Here is a 22,984-nt window from a genome sequence, read left to right as displayed (position 1 = left end):
AATGAGCCATTTGGATTTCAATCCTAACATGTTCATCATAATATTATATATTTGGCAAAATTAAGAATTCGATTATTCGGTATACATTGTCTGATGACTTAATCATTATTTGATTCGAGTTCTTCTGATTCTGATGCGTTCTAAATCAACTTGCTATTCGAATTCCGACCTATATGCTAAGAGTCCGAATTCTAAATTCATAAAATGATGGGAATGACTTTCAAATCAATTTTTTTTCTGAAAGTAAAACTGAAATAGAAATGGAAATGATTTATAAACATAGGATCTCATGACTCAAACATTATTCAGGTTGGTTTTTCTTCTTCCACTCAATTATTATACAGGTATCTGCACTAATTGATTTGTATGCCAGTTTGTAATAAACATAAAGCACCGATATCCAACGTCTTATTAACATAAATGCAACGTACTAGTTAACTCGATTCAAATGGATCGAAATGTTGGGAGGAATAAAGAAATTCTTCTTTTCATAGCAGAAAACTCTTTCAGCGACATCTGCAATCGGTTAGGTTCAACTTGCCGAGAATACGACCTAACGGCTCCTTTCTCTCATGCAGGACGAACTGGACGAAGTAAAGGAAACTGAAACCTCATTTCGCTTGCAAGGATCCTTTCTCAAATCCTTATATCCCCACTTTAGCACCCATATTTAAAAATGAATTTCAGAATCTTTGACAGTTTGCTCGAATTTTAATAACTTTCAAATCAAACTACGTATTTTTTTCATTTTTGGGACTTATAAAGATGACGAGAGATGATATCTGAATTGTTCTCAACCATTTTTGCATCATCTGTAGGGGGGTAGGAGGTAGAAGTGGATATTGAAATATTTCCTTCTTGTAATAGTGCCTTAAAACACTACATGTTGAATACCACATTTTGAGTTATGGTATTCGCCAATATAATATATATTGCTCGTTCCTTTGTTTTTCAGTTATCGATTTCGATTTTTCTTTATATTTTCAATATGTGCTTTGAATTTTCTTGTTTCGGTGACCAAAGCTAAGGAGGCATCAATAATCTTGTTGTAGCTATGATATGAAAGATAATTATTTTCATACCAAACAATTTTCTTTTTTTGAATAGATAATCTCATATAATGTATACTGGTGATGTGTATCCTTACTTATAAATGTTTGTTAGTACCAAGGTTAGTTTATGTGTTTGTTTGTTTGTTTGTCTTTCCATATCTCCGGAACCAGATGTCCGATTTTGATGGAATTTCAATTATTTTATTGTTCAATTGTTTTATCGAAATATATTTTTGTTTGATGAACTGTTCAATTGTTTTATCGAAATATATTTTTGTTTGATGAACTTTATTTTCAACTAAAAAAGAGCTTAAGATTATTTGTGTTCTGTGCTTGAGATGCCAAAGTGTTTGCGTGACATAAATAAATATATTTTGAGAAAAACATCAGCCTCGAGCCTGAGGACAAATTGTTACATCAAAAAACAAACTTATGTCCACAACATCAACAACAACAAACTAGGTAGCAGCCTAGTGAAAACTACTCTATTCTTCTGTGAGAGATTCTATAAGTGTGCTCTTTTCTTTTGATGCTTTTCGTATATTCAACTATTTCGTTAGAAACATTTTTACTAGGTCACGCATGTTTTTCGTTTTATCCACCCCCAAGAAAGGTGCTGCTTTTTCGTAGGTCACCATATATGACCATTGAATGTGATTCAAATCCATAAATCACTATAATAAGTATTTATGTGCCAATGTCTATTATAGTCGAGCCTGTGAATTGATAGCCGAGGCGCAGCAGAGGCTAACAAGCAGGCGGGACGATATAGACAGTTTTGTGCCGAGGAGCATATTTCAATTTTCTTCGTCAGCCTCACATACTTTTATGAAAAATGGTAGTTACCCGTTTGACCCTCTGGAGGAGTGTTACTGATATCAATTATCGCTTTCACTATCCATTTTTGATTATGATGAACACTAAAATCAAAACCACCTACCAAATTCACTTGTAGAATCTAGCAGGTTTAGTGAAGATTGGATTTGACAACACAAAATGTGAGTTATTGTCACGTGCACTTTTTCATCAAATTCTTCTTCTTAAAATTGATTCATTCGCCCCTCTATCTACTATGGGCATCTTAGTTACGAACAGCCAGACGAAAAGAGCTTGCGGACGAAAGGTACTTGCCTTAAAATAGTTGACTTTTCGGAAATCAGTACGTAAAATGTCGACGACAAACATTTATCAATACCGAGTCTATCTCGTGTACCGTTGATATTGTACTGATTGCTGGGTGTGTTGCAAGGTTTTTTTGTTGCATTGCCGTATGTGGCATTACATACTCTCGATTGCAGTTGAGTCTGGGTGAATCTCTTATATACTTTTTTTTTACAGATAAAGAGCCGGCCTAACGGCCCTATGATGACAATGGACGTGTCCAAAAGCGAGGCTCCCAAGCCTGGCACAAACACCGGCCAGCAGGAGTGTGCCGGTTGCTGTAAACCCATAACGGAGCGATACCTCCTGAAGGCTCTGGACCTCTACTGGCACGAGGACTGCCTCAAGTGCGGGTGTTGCGACTGCAGGTTAGGCGAGGTCGGATCAACGCTGTATACCAAAGCGAATTTGATTTTGTGCAAACGGGACTATCTGAGACTCTTCGGAAATACGGGTTATTGCGCGGCGTGTACGAAGGTTATACCGGCTTTCGAAATGGTGATGAGGGCAAGGAATAACGTGTATCATTTGGAGTGTTTCGCGTGTCAACAGTGCAACCACAGGTGAGATTTTTATCACGATACGCTCTTTGAAAATTTTCCGCAACTTGCGTGTTCCCGGATATTATAATTCTGTGTACCTACGTATGAGTTGAGAAATGTAATATTTTTGTATGTATTCGGTGTTTTTGAGGGGAAATGTTTTTTTAACTGCACGAAAACTGGTCAAAATAAACCTTTTCCTCATAAATTGCCCAAACGAAACGTACAAAATAATGAAGTTGGAAAAACCATTCATTAAATAGATCCTCATCCGGAGGCTGAATCATGTAGTTTCTTAAAAAATAAAATGACTCTGGTCCAGTTGCAGGAAATTCCGTTTTCCTGCACTTGGGCCTCTTAGGCCCATTTTTCAGTTCGGGATTAAAGTTGATCCTAGATTAATTTTGACATTTCAGTTCAGTTCAGTTTAGGATCAACTTAAATCTCGACTTAATCCTGAACTGAACAACCTGCCCATAGTGTAACAACCTCAACGCCTATATCTCAAATAGGGAAGATGAAGTTACAGATTACTCTGACGGGACCTGGGCCCACGTCATAATGCGCATGATTCAAAAATCTAACATAGGATTTCGCGCGAAAGCATTCAAATTGTTCTGGCGTGACGTAGGATACACGTCCAACGTCACGTCAGATCAATTTGAACGCTTCTGCGCAAACTCCTATGTTTGATTTTTGAATCATGAGCATTATGACGTGGGCCTACGTCACACCTTAAGTGATACCTCAGTTGAAAGGCCTTTCTATTCTGAATTCAGCATATTCAATGTTTTTTCATTCAATCCATTTGTTTTTGAGGTACTCAAATTTGAATTTTGTTCCGAATCGGTCATTTCGTTGTACAGTGAATCAATCAAATTTTCACTAATGTATTCTACGGTTTTGACGTTAACTACCATATACCAGACATCAAAATCTTACTGGTTGATTCTTTCATTACCAATCAAGTTAAAAGTACTTTATTCATTGGCAGAAAGAATTGAAATAATTTCAGCAGATTTATCATCGACATTGCATAAGAAATGAGTGAAAATTCGATTAATTTACACAGCATGCTTGAAGAAAAAACCATAGTTGTTTGAGATGAAAATGTGAATACATATTTCGATAACTAATGTATTGAATAGAAACAAAATTCAATATGCTCAACTTGTAATAAGTCTTGCTAGGGGGAGTCCGGGAGATTTGCTCAGATAGGAGACTTGAACCACCTCACATATTTCAATTTTAACTTTGCGCTACCGGTATCGTAAATAGCTTGCGACATACTCGTAACAAGGCACAACTAGTGGCGGCTCCATTTTGGCCGTCATCAGAACAGTTCGGGAGTGAAAGGGTTGAACGTGATTTTGTTGTTAGGAAGTAAGAAATCGAATAATTTTTGTTTGTTACACTCTCTAAAGAGTTCAATAGGTGCGTGGTGTTATTTACTTTTATTGCTTTCATTGATTAATATTGTTTTTCAAACGATGAGCCTTTCTAATAATAGTTGTAAAAGTTTCAAGAAAACATCTGTTGAATAGGCTAAAAGGGAGTGCGGGAGACTTGACCCATGCTATGGTCGGGAGGCACAATCAGTTGTCCAAGTTTCCCGCACTCAGCTTAGATAATAGTTCGCTTCAAAAAAAGAAAATTGAATTATAGAAATAAATATAAAAAAATATACAAAGGTTCAAAAAAGTAAAAAACATCTCGGAAATAAGTGAGAGTGACTCTGAAATAGAAAATATGTATGTATCATACGCTGATACATCTGACGATGAAAACCTTGACATAGAATATCGTTAGTCATTGGAAATCGTTTTCTTTCAATGTTTTTCCTGATAAACAAACTTATGGTCAAGTATCTCTCGCCCCCCTGTTCAACTCTCCCATGGGTTAGGGAAACATGAGCAAATTTTCGATTCCCAAAGAAAGAAAAGTTGTATTCAAAATATTCATCTCACCATCACTACACTATTATTATTTATCGTTACCTATTAGGGTATGATATATTCACGCAAAAAAATGAGTTGCTACCATTTGCAGATACAACTTGAGTGGCTTCAGAATGAAAAGGGGTTCAACGCTCCCGGACTCTCCATATATCACTATTTCTCCATTTAAAATATAGGGGTTTTGAAACTAAGGGTTGAAGCGATACGGTTTTCAATGGTTTCAAAAGTTGTCCCCCAGGAATGGAAATCGATGTGTCCGAACGATTTTAGATAATTCGGATTTGCTGATCTAAAGAGTCGTCGATTCTTTTTCAATGGCCTACTCTGTATACTAATAGTGGACTTCATCTGTGAATAAAATATCTTTTGAATTTTTTTTTCTGGGAGAGCAATCTTTTAAAGTATTTGATATTGTAGGTGTAATTCTTTGGTAAACTTTCTGGCACTTCCACTGCTCCTGCTATGGATCTTGTACAGTTGGCTCATCCCCAACAGAATTTGTTTATCGCTTTCTTACTTTTGAGCCTTTCGAAGTACATGCTCCCCGAAATTCTTTCGAAAAAACCATTCCATTTTGCTTGAACCCAAAATAGGCTAAAATTATATCAAATCTTCGACCATAATATTGTTTTCTACTTAAGAACTTCTAATAGTTATGAATATGTTGAAAAAAATTCCCGAAAAAATGATTCATAGCAATTTTGTTTATATCCGATAATAGCTCCAACTTAAGAGTAACAAAATGCAAGTCCGCAAAATGTATAGCCCACTTTATAAATTTTCCTCACCCTCATAAAATATCGAGTATACACTTGAGTTGATTTGAAAAAGTATAATTAACTGAAACACATTTGCCTGAAAAATCATCCTAAATAATATCCTTGATTTCATAGCACATATGACTGTACCCTGGGTAAAATTTAGCCATATCATTCCCACGAAAAAACCAATTTCCCTAACTTCACGCACCCTTGAATTGAGAGCGAAGGAAAGACATCACTATTTTCCAATTTCACGAAAGAAAACTCCCGAACTGGAAGGTCCTGCTAGAATTCCATTTATTGAATCACCGAAAGACATATTCTTGTCCCCGAGATTGCCGTCCATATCATGATTTTTTCATATTTTCATTCTTCTTGACACGTGTGCGCCCGATGTAAAATTGATTCGAAACGAATGAAGCTGTCCTTTGTGCAAATAATTCGTCCTCTTGGATCCTTGAAGGGGCGCAGGACAATCCGAAAGGTAATAGGGACGAGGAGCCGGCCACATATCTATCAACTCTCAAACAGCGCTAGGGTTCCGAAGTTGATGCGGAAATGATTTCCCATATGACCCCTAAAGTGTGTAAGAAAGACTATACTGGTCACCCTTGATGGAATGGGGGTGAGTGTATGCAAATAAAGGTAACTCAGGATGTCTTCTCGGTTTCTGACTAGGCAAATTGGTCGCACAAGACCATATCCATTTTTAGCGACTCTGTGATATTATTTATTTAGAATAATTCGCATGTCACATGTATGTTTTAGGGCAGAAACTGCTTGAATTGTGGGCATCCACTGACTCCCCCATTCAGTTCTGGGAAATCTATGTACTTAGACGTCGTGCAGTCTTGCTAACTTGTTTCTTCAAATTTCCAAAATATTCTTTTTGTATCCCATATACAGGTTGAGTTTTTGACTTGTACATATATTTTAACACTTGATTCTTCAGGTCAAAAAGAACACTTTTTCCTTCATTTTACCCGATGGCATCCTAGATAAAAAGATATAGCCATTTTAAGTTTCCATAATGTACTTTGAGAGGTGCTTTGCCACCCCTGGAAAAACAAAATTCCCTTCAGAATAACTGGCTCAATCTATGACACTACACATCTGTGGATCTTTTGAACAGAATTGCATTCTGCCAAAGTACCAAAGTTGTTGGGAATAGTAAAGAGAAAAATTCATTCTTTTGACCCAGGAATCTTCTGTTAAAATATATGTGCAAGTCAAAGACTCACCCTCTATATCTATGATATCTATCTATCTATCTATCGATATTGGTCATACCCCTTCTACAGTCCAGAGAAGAATTGACATGAATGATAATATGATTTGCAAGTTGCAAGCTGAAAAATATTTGCGATTTGCAACAAGAATACCAGCTTCCTTCCAGCAGAAATCGCCAAGTCTTCTTCACTTCACGCCTATAAGCGTGATCATTCTATTATTATTGTACCGCTAGTATCATTTCTGCCGTGATCTGAACGTGTTCCCAGACTCAATTCGTCACAGGGTCTGTTGTTCGCAAAGCTTATCGGCGTACTGAATTAGAGAAAATATGGGAGTTATGGGACATATGCTATTGTCTTCGTCTTGGTTTCTATCTGGAGGGAATTGAATCGGACACCGTTTCATATTGGGTGGCGCTCTGGGTAAATGTATAGTACTCAGTAGCGCTTGCCAATATTGAATAAGGTTCCATCAATTCCAAACGTTCTCCATCGGAGAAAAATGCTATGTTGCTCTGATGAGGTCAAATTAGACCGAAACCATGGTCAGCATCTGCTTTTCTTCGATGGGGCGTACTGCATTTGGGGCCTTGACGATGGCAAATTGGCTAGTTCAATTCAGATCGTAACACTCGTTGATATTCATATTGGCGGGTGGTATGCATCTGAATTTATCCTTATTATTGTATTCATTGCCTTTAGGCGTGATCATTCTATTATTATTGTATATAACTTCGAAACTATTGGGACTTCGTCGATTATCGACCAACGCATTGGGAATTTATCCTGAAAATGTCAATTTTCATACGTCTTTTGGATTGGGAAGAATAAAATCATTTTGCAATCAATATGCAATTTGAAAGTTCATCGTTACGTTCCTGAAACAAGTATTTCTACCAATGTTTTAATTAATAGACGACCAAAAAAGACGACCGAAAGAGAATTCAAATTCGAGTTTCAGAGCGTCACATAGATATCATCACGAATTTTATCCTGTAGGGACAAATTGACAGCCGCCTATTTCGAATATGACACAGAATGCAGGGACAATACCTTCGTAAACGCAGCATCCACACACATACAGGCAAATATATTTGTACACGGAGGACGAGGGGCTCTTTTATATAAACAGTTTAATTGGTGTTCTAAATCATCCTCATTACCAAGGGATATAAAAGCATTGTGTTGACCTACGCTATATTGGATGGAGCACTGCTCTTGTGTCCAACAAATGCTAATAACAAGAAAGAGCAGGAACGTCTCCAGAGATTTCAGCGTGTGGGTAGCATCCAACGAATTAATGACGTTTTGAGGACAACTTGAACCTCTTTTGACCCTCACGGAGGAAGGATTCAAATTTTCATTTCGATTTTGCAATTTGCAAACTTACTCAATAAAAACCGCAATTTTATTTGATGAAAGACATTTTTTGCGAAGTCGTGGATAGGTATCCCTTTTAGTGGGGTGATTAGTTACCCTTTGAACAGTCACATAATCAATAGAGGTCGAATGATAGGTATACCATTTTGCAAAACCTTGAAATGATTATGCACAATTTCACTTATGAATATGGCTAAATAAAAAAAAACTATTTTTAATTGGTTCCTGGCCATAGATTGATTGAATTTTTAAGTTAATCTATGGTTCCTGACATGGTCGAGTTTCTGAACGACTACTCCTTGATGAGATGATTAAATTGTCTACCGCTCAATTCTCTGCAGAATTTCTTTACATTCTCTAACATTTCAGGTGTTATTTCATTTCATGCTTGCGAAGTTACTGTTAAATACAATTGATCCTTTGATCACATCTGAAGTACAACACGATAAAAATATTGAATAAGAGATCCTTTACTGCATGAAAGAAAATGATAGACAATTTCAACATCTGAGTACCAAAGATTAGTTAAGACATTATAATACTTTAAGTCATCCACTATTGCTTTTTAAGATTCTTGAGGAAATTATCACCCATCATATACCCAAGAATTTGCAATCGAAAGATAGCCCTCTCCAAATATTGACAGGTGCAGGCTGTTCTGTTCACAGTATCCCATTCGGTATAGTTAGGAAATTGCATAGTGAAAATGCTTGCTTCATTTTTATTTTCCATGAATTTTGATTTAGTATTTTCTAATATGAATGTAATAATTTGAGTTTATATTAATGGTTGTTCTTTACTTTTACTTCTAACTCAATTTTTTCATTCTCAACGAGGCTCTTTATTTTAAATATTTTTGGAAGCTTTCCACCCAGGGAATTACGTTTGAAAGAAGAAGTTATGTATTTCTCATCGATGATGAAACAATATTATTTTTTACTCTTCTTTTATTTAAATTGAGTGTTGTATAAATATTGAATTACGCTCAGTTTTTAGAAGATTTAAATAGAGATTCTTTTTATCAAGCAAAATCCCAAATTCTTCTGTGGCGTTTTTTCACTTATACTTATAATGATGAAAAGGATCCAAAATTGAAATATATTTTTGTCAGTGTCCTGATTACGCCGACCAGTGTGTATTATGTCTCCGTTTCCTGTTTACATATTGGCTACCGAATGCAAAAACAGATAATTCCTGTCCTGCCTTATCCCAACTTCACGTCCTTTATGATTGCACATCCACCACGAACAATGATAATCGCGAACAAAACATCATGTGTTATTTAATTAATCTCGAATATACGCGGAGTTTCCCTACCGTTATAACAACGTCATTCTGAAGGCTCATAAGAGATTTCCACGTATGGTAGGTACATGTACAGGATGTAAGTACATTACAAACCAAATTCCTTTACCCTCATTGGTCCATTCTTTAAAGATTTCTGACGATTTCGAAGGGGACTAGCAAAAGAACTTACAAATATTCTTTCTTCATACCAAGTGATCGGAATCTGAAATTGTAGATAGAGGAATGAATCAGAAGACTTTTTCTTGTGTATCTTCTGTTACCCAATTCTGCAAAACGTGAACACAAAGAAGCGACAATATTAGGATCTACAAACTCGTGAAGTCCAACAATGAAAATTTATACAACACAATAAAATAACTTCATTCATACACATTAAATGATGGTCGTCAGAAACGATGAGGCTAAAACTTTGAGGAGCATTGGAGTCAACTCTTCTCATTTGAATAATAAAAAAAATTTATGTAATAAAAAGTGTTTTTTTCTGAGATTGATTTTCATTGGAAATTATTTCTAAAATATATTTTTTGCCAGCATGAACTAGCCCATAGGTTACAGTTATTTTTTGCCAGGAAGATCCAACAGATTGAAATTTAACTTTCAGCATTCAATATTTTTGCAATGTTCAATTTTCTGTCACTTCTTCGTTTTATTTGACTACTGATTCCTCACAACAAAATCACGAAGTTACCCTAAATTCGATGCATTTAATTTCAAATTGAATTTTTCCTTCATGCCATGAAGTAGGTATCGATTAAAATTCAATCTGGGAAGATTCTGCATCTTCTGAATTCTCTGATCTCTAATCTCTGAAACAAAATCAATAAAAAATTGAAGTAATCGATAAGCTCCTGCGTGAATTCTTGCACCAATTTGTCAGCAGCAAATCAGATAGAAAAAATTGTTGCCTGACAATAAACGGAAAATCTAACTTTATGGTAAAACTTCTTATCGTTTCGAAGTCTATATAAGGCTCCTTCATAAGATGAATTCTTGAAATCTTCAGAATTGTAATTTGTCAATTGACGTTTGACAACACACGGAGACGTGTGTCAAATATATGTCTTTCAGTTTTATAAAGGGCAACTTTTTTGTTACCTCTAATGTAATCATGAAAATTTTTCTATCTACGTCAACAGATCCAACTATCTTCTAGTATTACCTTATAAAGAATATTCTTTGGCATTCTGTGTCGATCTGAATGTTTCCAACGCCACTGAAAATTACATTAATGTCACTTGAGTGTGTGCATAAATCATTCTCCAGGTTTCCAACAAGGTGGAGTTGCTAAATTAATTAAACTGTCCTACTTCATTATATTTCGCGTGGAATTTTCATCAATTTTATGATCGAGCAGTCTGGTTGAATTGAAATTGATGTAGTCGTTATTGTCGCACTTGGAATTCAATGAATTATTATCGATTCAACAGCGAGGAATTTATACCCATTCGTTTCCATTACATCAAGAATGCCGCTATATTGAGGATATTTTTGATTTAGACGAGCTTGTTTATTTGAAGGCATGAAAAACTTAATGGTAGGCTATGCAGCATTACTAAGAAGAAAGGTACCAATCTAATTGGTACATGGCATCATATTCTAAGGAATGCTGTGTAAAATCACCATATTAAGTGTTAATGCTTATGATTCAAAACAAACAGAAAATAAAAGAAAACAAGAATAATTTTGATAACTATCACATGGAATTTTGGAATATCCTTGTTAAAATGCAGGCTTTAATGCTCAACCACACTCATTCAAGATAAAACAGGCAAGATTCCTCAAGAAGTGAAGTTTTGTAGGTGTAGGTGTAGAAGTTCTTCAAATTCAAAAATGTATGCCATAAAGAAATTATGCCAATCACATCACAAGCTGAAAATTTTGATGTATCATGGTAAGCGAATGAGTGATTCAGAATTTTTTTCCCCCAGCATGCTCAGATTCATTCAGTATTATAGCCGAGATTATAGATTGATAAAGAAATATCTCTATATTTATTTTCCTAAATGTTCATCGATCGAAGTCCTTCAGCCTGTACTAGCATAATGATTAATTTTGATATTATTCGATTATGAGGAGTGTTAATGATCATAATATATGTAAGTGTCTTTATCTAGGAAAACTAAAAAAAAAACACTTGGAGTGAGCTACTCCACTCAACCGCCAACAAAATACAAAAAACAAAATAAAATATATCGATTGAAATTTATTTTGGGAGGATTTTGCATCTCTTCACAAACCTTTTAGGGCTTTCACTCCCAATCTCTGAAACAAAATCAATTAAAAAAGAAATCAACGATTTGCTCCTGCGTAAATTCTTGCACTAATTTGTCAGGAGCAAATTAACTAGAAAAAATTGTTGCCTGACAATAAACTCAAAATAAATAACGTTGAAATTATAATTTTTCGTAACGCAGGAGCAAATCGTTGATTTCTTTTTTAATTGATTTTGTTTCAGAGATTGGGAGTGAAAGCCCTAAAAGGTTTGTGAAAAAATAAAATATGCATTTTTGTCGAAAACGATGCCTTCCAACGAAAAGTATACCTATTATTTGAGTAGATAGTTATTAGAAATCAGCTTTTCCAAATGTTGCTTCAAAATTGGAAAATATTGAAGTATCTAGGTACGATAAAGTTGTAAAATTCACCCTTGAGGTCCTCAGTTTTAGCCTAAATTTCAAGATTTTATCTGTGTCAGTAGATCCGAAGAAAATTAATGAAATACATCTTAAGAGTCGTATGTACATAGGTATCCTTGAGGAGCTGTAACTCAGGTAAATTTTAAAAAATAATGATTTTTAACTCCCCCAATGTTTCTTATCGTAGGAAACGGTGGTGAGTATTGACTAATACTGGAACACCCCGTAAAGACAGATATAGAAAAAGTTCAACCATTTCATAATGCGATTTTCTACCTCATCTGTGAAATTTATTATAGTAAATTTTGATGCTTCAATATATTTTCAATATCTGTAAATTCATTTTCTGTGTTTTTCAAGATGAGTTTTTTTTTATTTCCTTAACGAGTCACTTGCATATCAAAATTGTTTTCTTTATTCCATAGCCTGCCAATTACCAGTGTTTTTAAACGTTCAATAGCGTCGTTGAGTGTTCATGAAATAATTTTTTTATTCGTGATAGTTTGAAAGGCATAAAAATCCCCCAGGACAACTGTGATATCATGCACGGTTATCTGAACAACGATTTAGTCATTGTATTTCTAGCTTTATATGTGAACAGGGAAGCTCTGTATGTATTTGCCGCTCGACTACAATACGATGGCAAACTGCAGCTGATTATCAACTTTTGTGACCACCAGATAGCAGTAGTGCCCGGATTTAATTTGTACAAACATAAATTCAACAATCAAGTAAACAATGGTTGGTTTATCACGATGTTCAGATTTTGACTTTATGGGGGCAGTTAGGTGGAAATCGACGCTAATAAACGAAAACAAGTAGACGCAGGGACGTACTGAGCGACGGAAAGCATTCCGTTTGGAACTAATACTGAATTCAGTTATTTATTTCTATTCCTGAACTATACAAGGTGTTCATTTCTTCAATATTACTTTTTCGCTGAACCTCTTTCAGACATCGATTGAAATTCAACCTGGGAGGACTCTGCATCTTCTGCAACTCTTTAGAGTTTTCACTCTCATTCTCTGAAACAAAATCAATTACTTCAATTTTTTAACTGATTTTGTTTCATAGACTGGGAATGAAAACCCTTAAGAGTTTAAGAAGATGCTGAACCTCTTTCCTTCCAAATTATAGGCCTTTTTGACTCTAAATATTTTTTTATTTTTTCTCATCGAAGAAACAATTTTGTGAAAAAAAGTCAAGTCAAAAAAATTTCAGATAAAATTCTTTTAAAATATGAAAATGCAGCCATATCAAAAAGTTATAAATAATAAAAGTGTTGCTTCTTCACCCCTTGTGTTGTGTGTTACTTGTGGTAACATTTCTTGGTTAAAAAAAATTTTTTTTGCTAGAATTATTGATTTTTGAACCTTTACCAATATTCTTTTCCTAGAAAAACTGAATTAAATCGATAATTTTGCCCTAACTTCAAGGGGCTGCAACTTGGAGGGGATAGGGTGTTTTATAAGAAATTATATGAATGATCTTCCTTTGAAATTGTTCGCATCAATTCAGAAACACCCTGTATGTTCGAGATCAGAAGAGAACGAGCTGGCCAACACTTGGAAAAGATACATGGTGTTGAGTTCAATCTGTTGTTCATCCTGTGTTTAGTTCATTCTAACTTTTATGAATAACATTTTTGTATAACTATTCGTAACTCAAAGAGTGGGTTAGATTATAGTGAAAAACCCAGTACATTCATTTCCAGAGATATATAAGTGTCATATGAAAAAAGACTCAAAATATCTAATGCCTCTTCAGAAAGAAAAAATATTATTATTATATAATTATTTAAAATCTTCCGACCATCTCAAACCTTTTTGTGGGGCATAATATTTTTTCAATAAAAAATATACAAATTACTTCAGATTTCATTATATTCATAAAAATGTTTAAGACCAACTTACACGTAATCAAGTTTCATTCTCTTATTCATTGTAGTCGAAAAAACATTTCGTCCAGTTGCAGTGGTTAAAGGGACAATTATTTAAGTTATGTATTCAGCGCATTAAATAGCTGATGGTTATGTTCCTCCTGTTTTCGGCGTAATTGAATGAAAAGGCTGACCGCCATGAATTGAATTTGTTATCTTCTTTTGTCATCGTTCTGTTACGATATAGTAATGGCGGTGATTCGCCATTTTATGTCCACAGTTATGCCGAAAGTTGCAACAGATTTGCTACCATACGCAGGAATATCCGGCACAAAGAAACTCGTATACAAGAAATATCGCTGATTGCAAAATGGCGGAGGAGTTGGTAATGGGTAAAATCTCATGATTATCTTTCATAAATTATTGTTACATCGGAGTTGGCCTTGAATCATTATGTGCTGCTCTTCACCAGAAGGTTTTAAATTATAAATCGTTAAACTACAAAATTGACAATGTGATGCTACTATAATTTATAAAGAAATTTTGGTACATATTTAATTTGTTATGTGAGTGGATAGGTGAATTTCCAAAAAATTGAGGAGGCACTGGGGTAAAGTTGGGGATTTCTTGTTCAAATTCATAACCAAAGTGTTCACCTATCCAAGTAATGAACAGAATCAATGGAACAGCCAATCTGTTAAGCCAACAATTAATTGACTTATAAATATAACTTGCAACGAAGTTAGCAGAAATCCTGATTTTATAAGACGAGCAGCCATTGGCATCATCGAGTGTGCAAATGAGTGTGTTGAAAGTGATGGGAATTACTTTGAACTGAGCTTATGACTAAGTTAACCATAGAGAAATAGTTCATCAAGAAAAATCTAACTAATTGCTTATTCGTTCCATGATTGAATGGTATTCTTTGCATCTTCTGAAATTTTTTAGGGTTTTCACTTCCAATCTCTGAAACTCCTGCGTAAATTCTTGCACTAATTTGTCAGGAGTAAATCAGATGGAAAACAATGTTGCCTGACAATGAACGTAAAATAGACTGCATTATAAAACTTCGTAACGTTTCGGAGTGTATATCGGACAAATGAAATTTTTCAATTGATTTTGTTTCAGCGACTGGGAGTGAAAACCCTAAAAAATTTCAGAAAATAAATCTGTTCATCATGGAATCTGCAAAGATGTGGTATAATTTCCAGTTTTGGTTATCAGTTATCAGTTCAAGTGCTTTGAGAATTCCAAAATCTTATTCCATTATATGCGACTTTTCTGAAAAGTATTTTCACGAAAAACAATAATTCATTCGAAATAAGCCACAGATGAGTCATAGGGCATACCAATGATTCACTTATTTTCAAGAAATAATGCATTCAGGCAAGCATAAACGTAAAATGAAAAACTGATTAAAGTTTTTCGCTTGATTTTGAATGAAAATATGAATCCGTTGTTCTCGAGGTTTTTCTACTCGCTAACATTGTGCCCGATAGGAGAGATACACTGATATTTGAGGTAACCCTAAAGAAAGTAGTCGCAGATGCTCAAATCAGGTGAGCGCGCTGGCTATCCCACATCCTCTCTCAGTGAATCATCTGGGAACATCTGTCTCGAAACAGCTGAACCAGATGTCGCCTAGATCGTCTTCTTTTTCCTATTAAGACTGTAGGAAGGTTTTCAACATCGAAATGTAACGATGAGAAGTTACTGTGACGGTGACATTTTCGTTAAGCTTACGAAGAGCTCATACCTGATGCATTTCGTTCCAACTCATGATACCCACTAAAAACTAGAGACCCTAAGCAACACAAAGAACCCTTCGGCATCACAGCCCCACCAATGACCCTTCGAAACTTCCCAATCGACTATACCGCACCCTGTATAAGGTATAGTCGGTGTAAAGCCGACCATTTATTAACCAACTCTGAAATGAAACGAAGCTTAAGGCCTTAGACTCAATATTGACAAAACCAAAATACTGGCAAGTCCGCCAGAAAGCCTTCAAACAGATATCAGCCTAGAGGATGGAACTCTAGAACAGGTCGAGCAGTTCAAATAGGTATTTGGGAATCTTCATAAATACTTGGGCTAACCTAGACACGGAAATAGACAACCGTATCAATTCGGCATCACAGGCATTCTGGAAGCTAAAGGTCAGAGTGTTTCAAAATCACGACCTCAATCTGACGACCAAGACAGCTGATCACAAAGCAGTCGTCCTCCCAACACTTCTTTACGGAAACGAAAGCTGGGCGCCCTACAGGCGACATATTAAACAGCTTGAACAAACGCAACAACGTCATCTAAGACAGATGGAACCATCAGATGGTTCCACAAAGTTTCGAATGCAGAAGTCTTGCAACGTGCGAGTTGTACAACAATTGAGACTCAAGTAACGAGGGCCCGACACAGTTGGAGCGGCAACATTCTGAGGATACAAGACACAGGACTTCCCTGACTTGCTCTGTATGGCGAATTCACAGAGGGTGCTCGGAAATCAGGAGGCCAGTGAAGGCGGTTTAAGGATATACTGCATAACTCCCTGAAATCAGTTAATGCCAATCATAACTGGGAGCAACTAGCGTTAGACAGATCACAGAGGAGGTCTTTGGTCCACAGTTATAATGGAGACTCAAAAAGATTACAGCGGCGGCAAGATCTGGTTGGTGACTATCCATGCTCGGAGTGTGGAAGGATCTGTAGGTCACGGTTGCGTCTCTTCAATCACAGAAGGGCAAATAGTCGCAAGTTGCCCTAAGAAATTATTAGTTTGATCGCACCGATAGTCTTTTTGTTGATTTATTATCGGTAACGGGATGTAATGAATGAGTGAATGACCCTATATAAGGGTCTTTTCCTATCTGGCACACCCTGTGTACAAAACAAAGAATTGAATTGACTTATGGTGCAAAAAATTCGAAAGAAACATTTCGAGATTATCGAAAGCAAGCGACTTCGCTTCATTATCTTGGCGTATTTTATATGAACCGCCCTACATTATCAACTTTTCATGGCATATCGATGTTCACTGAATTATGTAATTGAAAATTTCAACCGCATGATTGCGGAACCGCCGCTGTTTCGTCGCATCGAAATCAAATTCACCAGAATCCAATAAATATTTACACCTGACACAGTGAAAATTCATTATGCCGGACAACAGTTAAACTGCAACGGAATATGCAAGCCATCAACACAGCATTTAGGACCTTTCTGTTCGGAATTATGACAGGGATTGGTTAGTTTTTCATCGGGAAATGTTTAACGCCTTGATTTACGCATAGCGGTATCGCCGGTATCACGACCGTTGAATAGCCCTATGGCGCTGAAAATGATTTAGAACGGCATCAAGTCAATATTGAAACCGTTTTCCAGTGCCTTTTCCATTAATCAGAACGGTCAGATTGCGTATTAGGGGATTTATCTAGGCGTAAATGAAAGCGAGAATATATGTGAATGAAGGATATATCGGTTGTTCCTGTTATGAAAGTTTGATTTCCACAGATTTATAAACCAAGGTTTGACCGTTTGGGAGGGTATACAAATCCATAATACTACCAATGAAAATTCTGAAATGAAATTTTGACGTAATGTTACATGAGGAAATGTAAACTTAAAAACAAATTCGTGTTGGGCAAAATTAAGCTAAAGCTAAAACCAGGGTTGGCGATTATTGTATAACTTGTTATTTTACAAAACTAGTAAATCAAACGTCACACCACGATAGAGTAGACCAAATATTATCGATTGACACCAACATTAGTTCAACGAAAACGTACCGTTTCCAAAATAATCAGAATTTTATTCAAATACCTTAAGTTGCCGATTTTCGAACTATTTTTCTTATTCACAGGGCCAGTTTGTGAAGAAGGATATCGATTTTATCTTATATTGAACTGAGATTATTGTTTCATCTCCCTAATTGAAATTATTTTAAGTAGTTAATCGATAACCTAAGTAAATGTAAATTAAAACAATTGTTTTTTCTACATGATTTTTATTACTCAGAATAAACCTCCTGTATTGGGGTGATAATATGGGAGAATCTATTGTGGTGTGACGTTTAATTCACTAGTTTTGGGACACTTTTTTCCTTCATAATTTTTTCCGAATCAGCTCGGTTTGAAAGATAAAGGCCCATTTGCAGGAAAGTCCATTAAGATTTGATGCCCTATCAAAATTTAAAACTGTCATTTTTGAAGGGGAAAATGGAGGATTAAGATTTTAATGAAGTATTAAATTTTAAAGGACTTTCATGCAACTGGACGACAGACTGTTGAAAAATTATAAAAATTTTTATTGTTAGTTCTATCTCACAAACGGTTTGATTGAATGAAATGAATTTCGGAATATAGTTTTTCATTTTTGTTTTTTGGAATAATGTACCATTTCCGAGTTATTCGATAATCAAAAATAAAAAATATTTGTGATATTCGGAAAATTGCAACTGCATTGGCTGAATGGAACTCTGTTTGAAGATCCACAGTTTTGTAGAGTCACAGATTTGGCTTGTTATTATGTTCTCCAGGGCTAGCATACCTCATTATGGAAACTTGAAATGGCTATTATATCTTTTTGTCAGGGCCGAATCGGAAAAAATGGTACGGGAAAGAAGTGTTTCTATCGACATCAAAAATCTTCTATTAAAAATATTTGGACGAGTCACCCTGTTAAATTATTTAAAAAAAAATTATATTGAATATTATTATGATTCATAATAATAAATAAAAAAATGTTAAAATTTGCAAAAAAAAACGAATTTATTTATGCAAAGCAGTAAGAATAGTTATTTTCCTAACAAGTATGGAAAGTGGTACTTGCCGCACGAAACTGCCGTTGCTCGAATGGAAGTTGTCATAACAAAGAAATTATGAAATTTTTTCGGATGGGACTCAATAAATGAAACATCTCAAAACGGGTATTTTTAAATTTATTCAATAAAATATGGAGAATTATTAATTCAATGACATTAACTATTAATTTTTTTGGGATTTTTTGTCACAAAAATTGAACAAATCATGCAAAAATGTACATATGTAGTTTCAAATATCTCAATTGATAGAACGAACTTTGAGTTGGAAACAAAAATTCCTGATTTTTTTTCACTACATCAAAGCATGTGTGTATAGGTAGTTCTAGAGTGGATCATCTGTTGGTTGACTGAAAATTTCACGTCGATTGTAAAACGATCTGTTTTTGAAAACGTTGCTCAGTTTTCCAACTGATTATTCATTCCACAAACTGACGGATTTTATAGTATCCGACTGCGACATATTCATCCACATCATGCTCATAAATGACAGTGAAGGACGTGAAGTTTTCAAACTGATGGCTGTATTCATGATAATGTTCGTTTTCTCATAAATGTTCATCGGTCAATAAATTGCCCGAATATTCAATGTAGTTCCTACTGCCGTGTAGCAAAATATTCCAACATATTTTTGCAGTTATTTCTATTTCGCGAATGATGGGCGATATTTCACATGGTAAAATTGTCCAGTATTTCACGAATGCAGTTTCAGTCTCATTGTTTTGTTGTTATCAATATTATTTAGCTACGTTAGAGGGACCGGTAAATGTATTGACAAGTTTATAATTGCAGTTTTTGTTCTGTTTCCGATTCACTTTATAGCACCATTAAGCCTTTTTATTGCTTTGGAGCTTCGTTCGACTGCATATTTTATTTGTTTTAATCATACGGGCAATTTGAAAACGAAATAATCGAGTCATCTACTTTCAGCTGTTTTTTGTTTAGAGATTCTGGATAGAGATTGAAATCGTAGAACGCATTAATTAATATATATACCTACGGTTGAACTTTGTATCCTCGGTAGAAGAGTATCAACTACTGAATATTTTGACATAGAAATTTCCCTACTATTTCAGTTAATATTAGCTGCTCGTTATTGGTCAACTGAAAAATGATTAATCGAAACATCAGACATTTATTCAATGGCCAACTTATTTGACTAATGTTTATAATTTTTAATTTTCGTACTGAAATATTTTTCTTCTTTTTCAGATTCTGTGTCGGCGATAGATTTTACCTTTGCGAAAATAAAATACTTTGCGAGTACGACTATGAGGAACGTCTAGTATTTGCAAATATGGCGTATAATCCACCCCCATTATCACACCTCAAAAGGCAGACATCTATACCTCCTGTAAGTATCTCTCGACCCTTTCATTATTGCTAACAGTGATTTCGTTTGATAAACTTCGAGACATGAATGCGGATCTCAATTTCTGGAACATATAAAACTATGAGGAGTTTCATAAAAAAAAAATTTACTAGGATGTTGATTTAACGGAAGTTAAGTATAATTTGTGGAAGGGCTCCATTTTATCTAATTTAAGTGCAATATTTCTGAAAAGAAAGGAAATCCTTTAATTGGAGTTATCTTAATCTTTCAACCAGGATCCTTTACATAGGACAACTTAAACAAAATTCACAAAACTACAATGTCTTGTCCGAAAGCTACGCTAAGACAATGAAGAGCTAAAAACTTGAGTATTGACTACATACCCGATCAACTTTCCGTTTAGTTTTGTTATTTTATGTTCGAAAATACAGTAATGACTTTCCGAACCAATCTTACCATTCGTTTTAATTTGAAAAAATTTGTCAAAGTTGAATGTCACGATGAGAAATGCGAGCGGCGAATTTTATGATACGTGCAAAGCTATAAGCTATTGTGAGTATTGCGTTCAACTTGTCTGGAATGTTCGTCTCTGGTACCTACGATTTGCAGTTTAAAAACTACTACTTACATACTTGTTGTAAAACACATCAATTAAATTCGATATTTATATTGATAAAAAGCCGAATGAAAAACTTTACTTATTCTATACCCAGAGCATGAATTTTTCTGAAGTTTTCCAAAAGGAAAAAATTATTCTTGACATCACTCGGCTTAAAATAATATTCCGTAATTTCAAAACATTTCTCAACAATATCACTCTGGTTGTCGAATCATGAAATAATTATAAGTACTCCATTCACTTTAATGAAAGCACTCGGTTGCCCGTGAAAATTTGAAATCTTGTTCAGGATTTCTCATAAAAATATCGGACCTCTAAAACAAATTCCCGAATTACTAATTTTTCTGTGACATCTATATTATTGATCCTTTTTTGTTTCAGACACCTCTTCCTAATCATCTCATCAATGGGCATAGAACACCTCTACCACCATCCAATGGTGATCACAATAACAACATGTCTGGTAATGGTCCACTTCCACCATCATCTATGGCAAATTCCCCTTTCTCAGTAGCTGGTCATCTGAAGAATCCACCGATGTCTTTAGGTGCCACCAGCTGAAAATTTTAAGTTATCTGTGATTTAGCCTTTCAATTCCTACCTATACTACTGAAAGAATGCTCAGCTTCTTTCTTCATGTGCGAAAAATGAGAGAGTGTATACGAATGATGGAGTGAAACCCGCGAAATGTATAGGATCCAAATTTCAATTTTCTATTGTAAATAGTTCTTCAAATGCTCAACTCAGTACGTAAAATTTTGTAAATTATTAAGAGTGCAATAGAGACAACTCAAATTTCTTATAGCAAGTTGCAAATTTTCTCAGCGTCACTGCTGATGATTACTGAGTCTCGAATGAAATGTATCGTCTCAATAAAAGATTGATATTTGTACATAATATTGTTAGCTTTAGAATGAATGTTATACCAGTAAACATAATTGTTTTCTAAATAGATGTTACAGTTATCGACTGCATTTCATTTTGTTGACGTTGCCATTTTCATATAATTTGATTTTTATAGTTTCAAATTGTAAAAAAACTATAGCCTTTGTTTTGTACATAATAATATCCTCAATTAATACATGTTTTCGTATATTACGATGAATAGGTGCCAATTGGATTGAAATTATACTTTGTGTAGTACAAATACACTGTCGAATGTATTCAAATTACCAATGATTTGACCAAAGAAATAAATTTTACAACCAATTTCGGCTAATTCTGTTCAGTGGTCGGAGAATCCGCATCCGCTCCCTACAGATGTCGCTAAATGTCGACGATGCCAGGGTAATGGGTAAAAAGGATCTTGATGATCACTGAAAGTGAATGTTGTTCCCTTCCACCTCCTAACAATCTCTAACCCTTGCGAACAATAAAACGTTCGCGAGGAGACCCGTACTAACCGTACTAACATGGATTCTGATTCAGTATAGGTCCGTCAACGCAGATGGAAACCGTGACCTCTGGTGGCTTAGTTGGGTAGAGCACTTGACCGGTAATCAAGAGGGGCGCGGGTTCGAATCCTGCCCGGAGGTGTACTTTTTCAGAATTCAATAATTGTCTGCATGCCGTCAATATATTCATTTATTTAATTCTCAGACATTAATTCTACTATTCAATTTAAAAAGTCTTTCCTTATGTCGTAGCTCACTATATAATATAGTTATATATTATAGATCAAATGATTACACCAATGGGTGGATCGTTGGGTTTCTGTGGAAGAAAAGGTAGCCATGGTAAAAACAATGGTAGTTACACAAAAAATAATAATTCTTATGAAGCATTACAGAGCATTCATTAGGCAACTATTGAATATAAATTGGGTACAAAGTAACGCACAAAAACCATATGCGGGGGTTATTTGGTCATCTATGGGTTTGTTATCAATCCTTTGTTCATTATAGGGATGAAATAATTCAACTTATTAAATTCGAATTTTTATTTTTATAAGTCTTTTTGTATCAATGACATACAGTTCAGGAGGTTTAGGTATCAATTATATATCCATTTATTTTATAAGTGTCATTTTCATTCAAATATAACATCGTTTTATTCATTGACCTCAAAAGATATAAAGAAAATTGAACTTCGAAGTCAGTGAGTTTAACTATTTAATCTCTAAAATGAAAAAATGGTGATAAAAAAAACCTCACCGATGAGCAAACCTCTACATCAATGAAGATCTGTCCATTTCTGGACATTTTTTATCTTTGAAAAATGACTAAGAGACCTTTACCGAGATTTCAATTTTCTCATCATATAATATTTTTCCTCTGTGGTTCAAACCAAAGCGTTACTCATATTCTC

The 22,984-nt window shown here is 35.0% G+C and overlaps 1 protein-coding gene across 5 annotated transcripts in view; it reads left to right on the top strand.

The window, feature by feature from the left end:
- LOC123310084 (LIM domain only protein 3-like) overlaps positions 1-21,887 on the top strand; it is a 107,354-nt gene extending 85,467 nt beyond the window's left edge. For all 5 annotated transcript variants that reach the window (XM_044893463.1, XM_044893461.1, XM_044893459.1 and 2 more), the window contains exons 2-4: positions 2,391-2,776; positions 19,938-20,079; positions 21,059-21,887. In XM_044893463.1, coding sequence (XP_044749398.1) covers positions 2,415-2,776; positions 19,938-20,079; positions 21,059-21,238 — 684 coding nt within the window. In that variant the 5' untranslated portion in view covers positions 2,391-2,414 and the 3' untranslated portion in view covers positions 21,239-21,887. The remainder of the gene's footprint in view (positions 1-2,390; positions 2,777-19,937; positions 20,080-21,058) is intronic.
- Positions 21,888-22,984: the final 1,097 nt, after the last annotated feature.

This window comes from Coccinella septempunctata, chromosome 3, assembly GCF_907165205.1.
Source record: "Coccinella septempunctata chromosome 3, icCocSept1.1, whole genome shotgun sequence".
In the NCBI taxonomy this organism is placed as follows: Eukaryota; Metazoa; Arthropoda; class Insecta; order Coleoptera; family Coccinellidae; genus Coccinella; species Coccinella septempunctata.
Note: the sequence above shows the minus strand (reverse complement) of the source record. Positions and strands in the feature narration are given on the sequence as shown.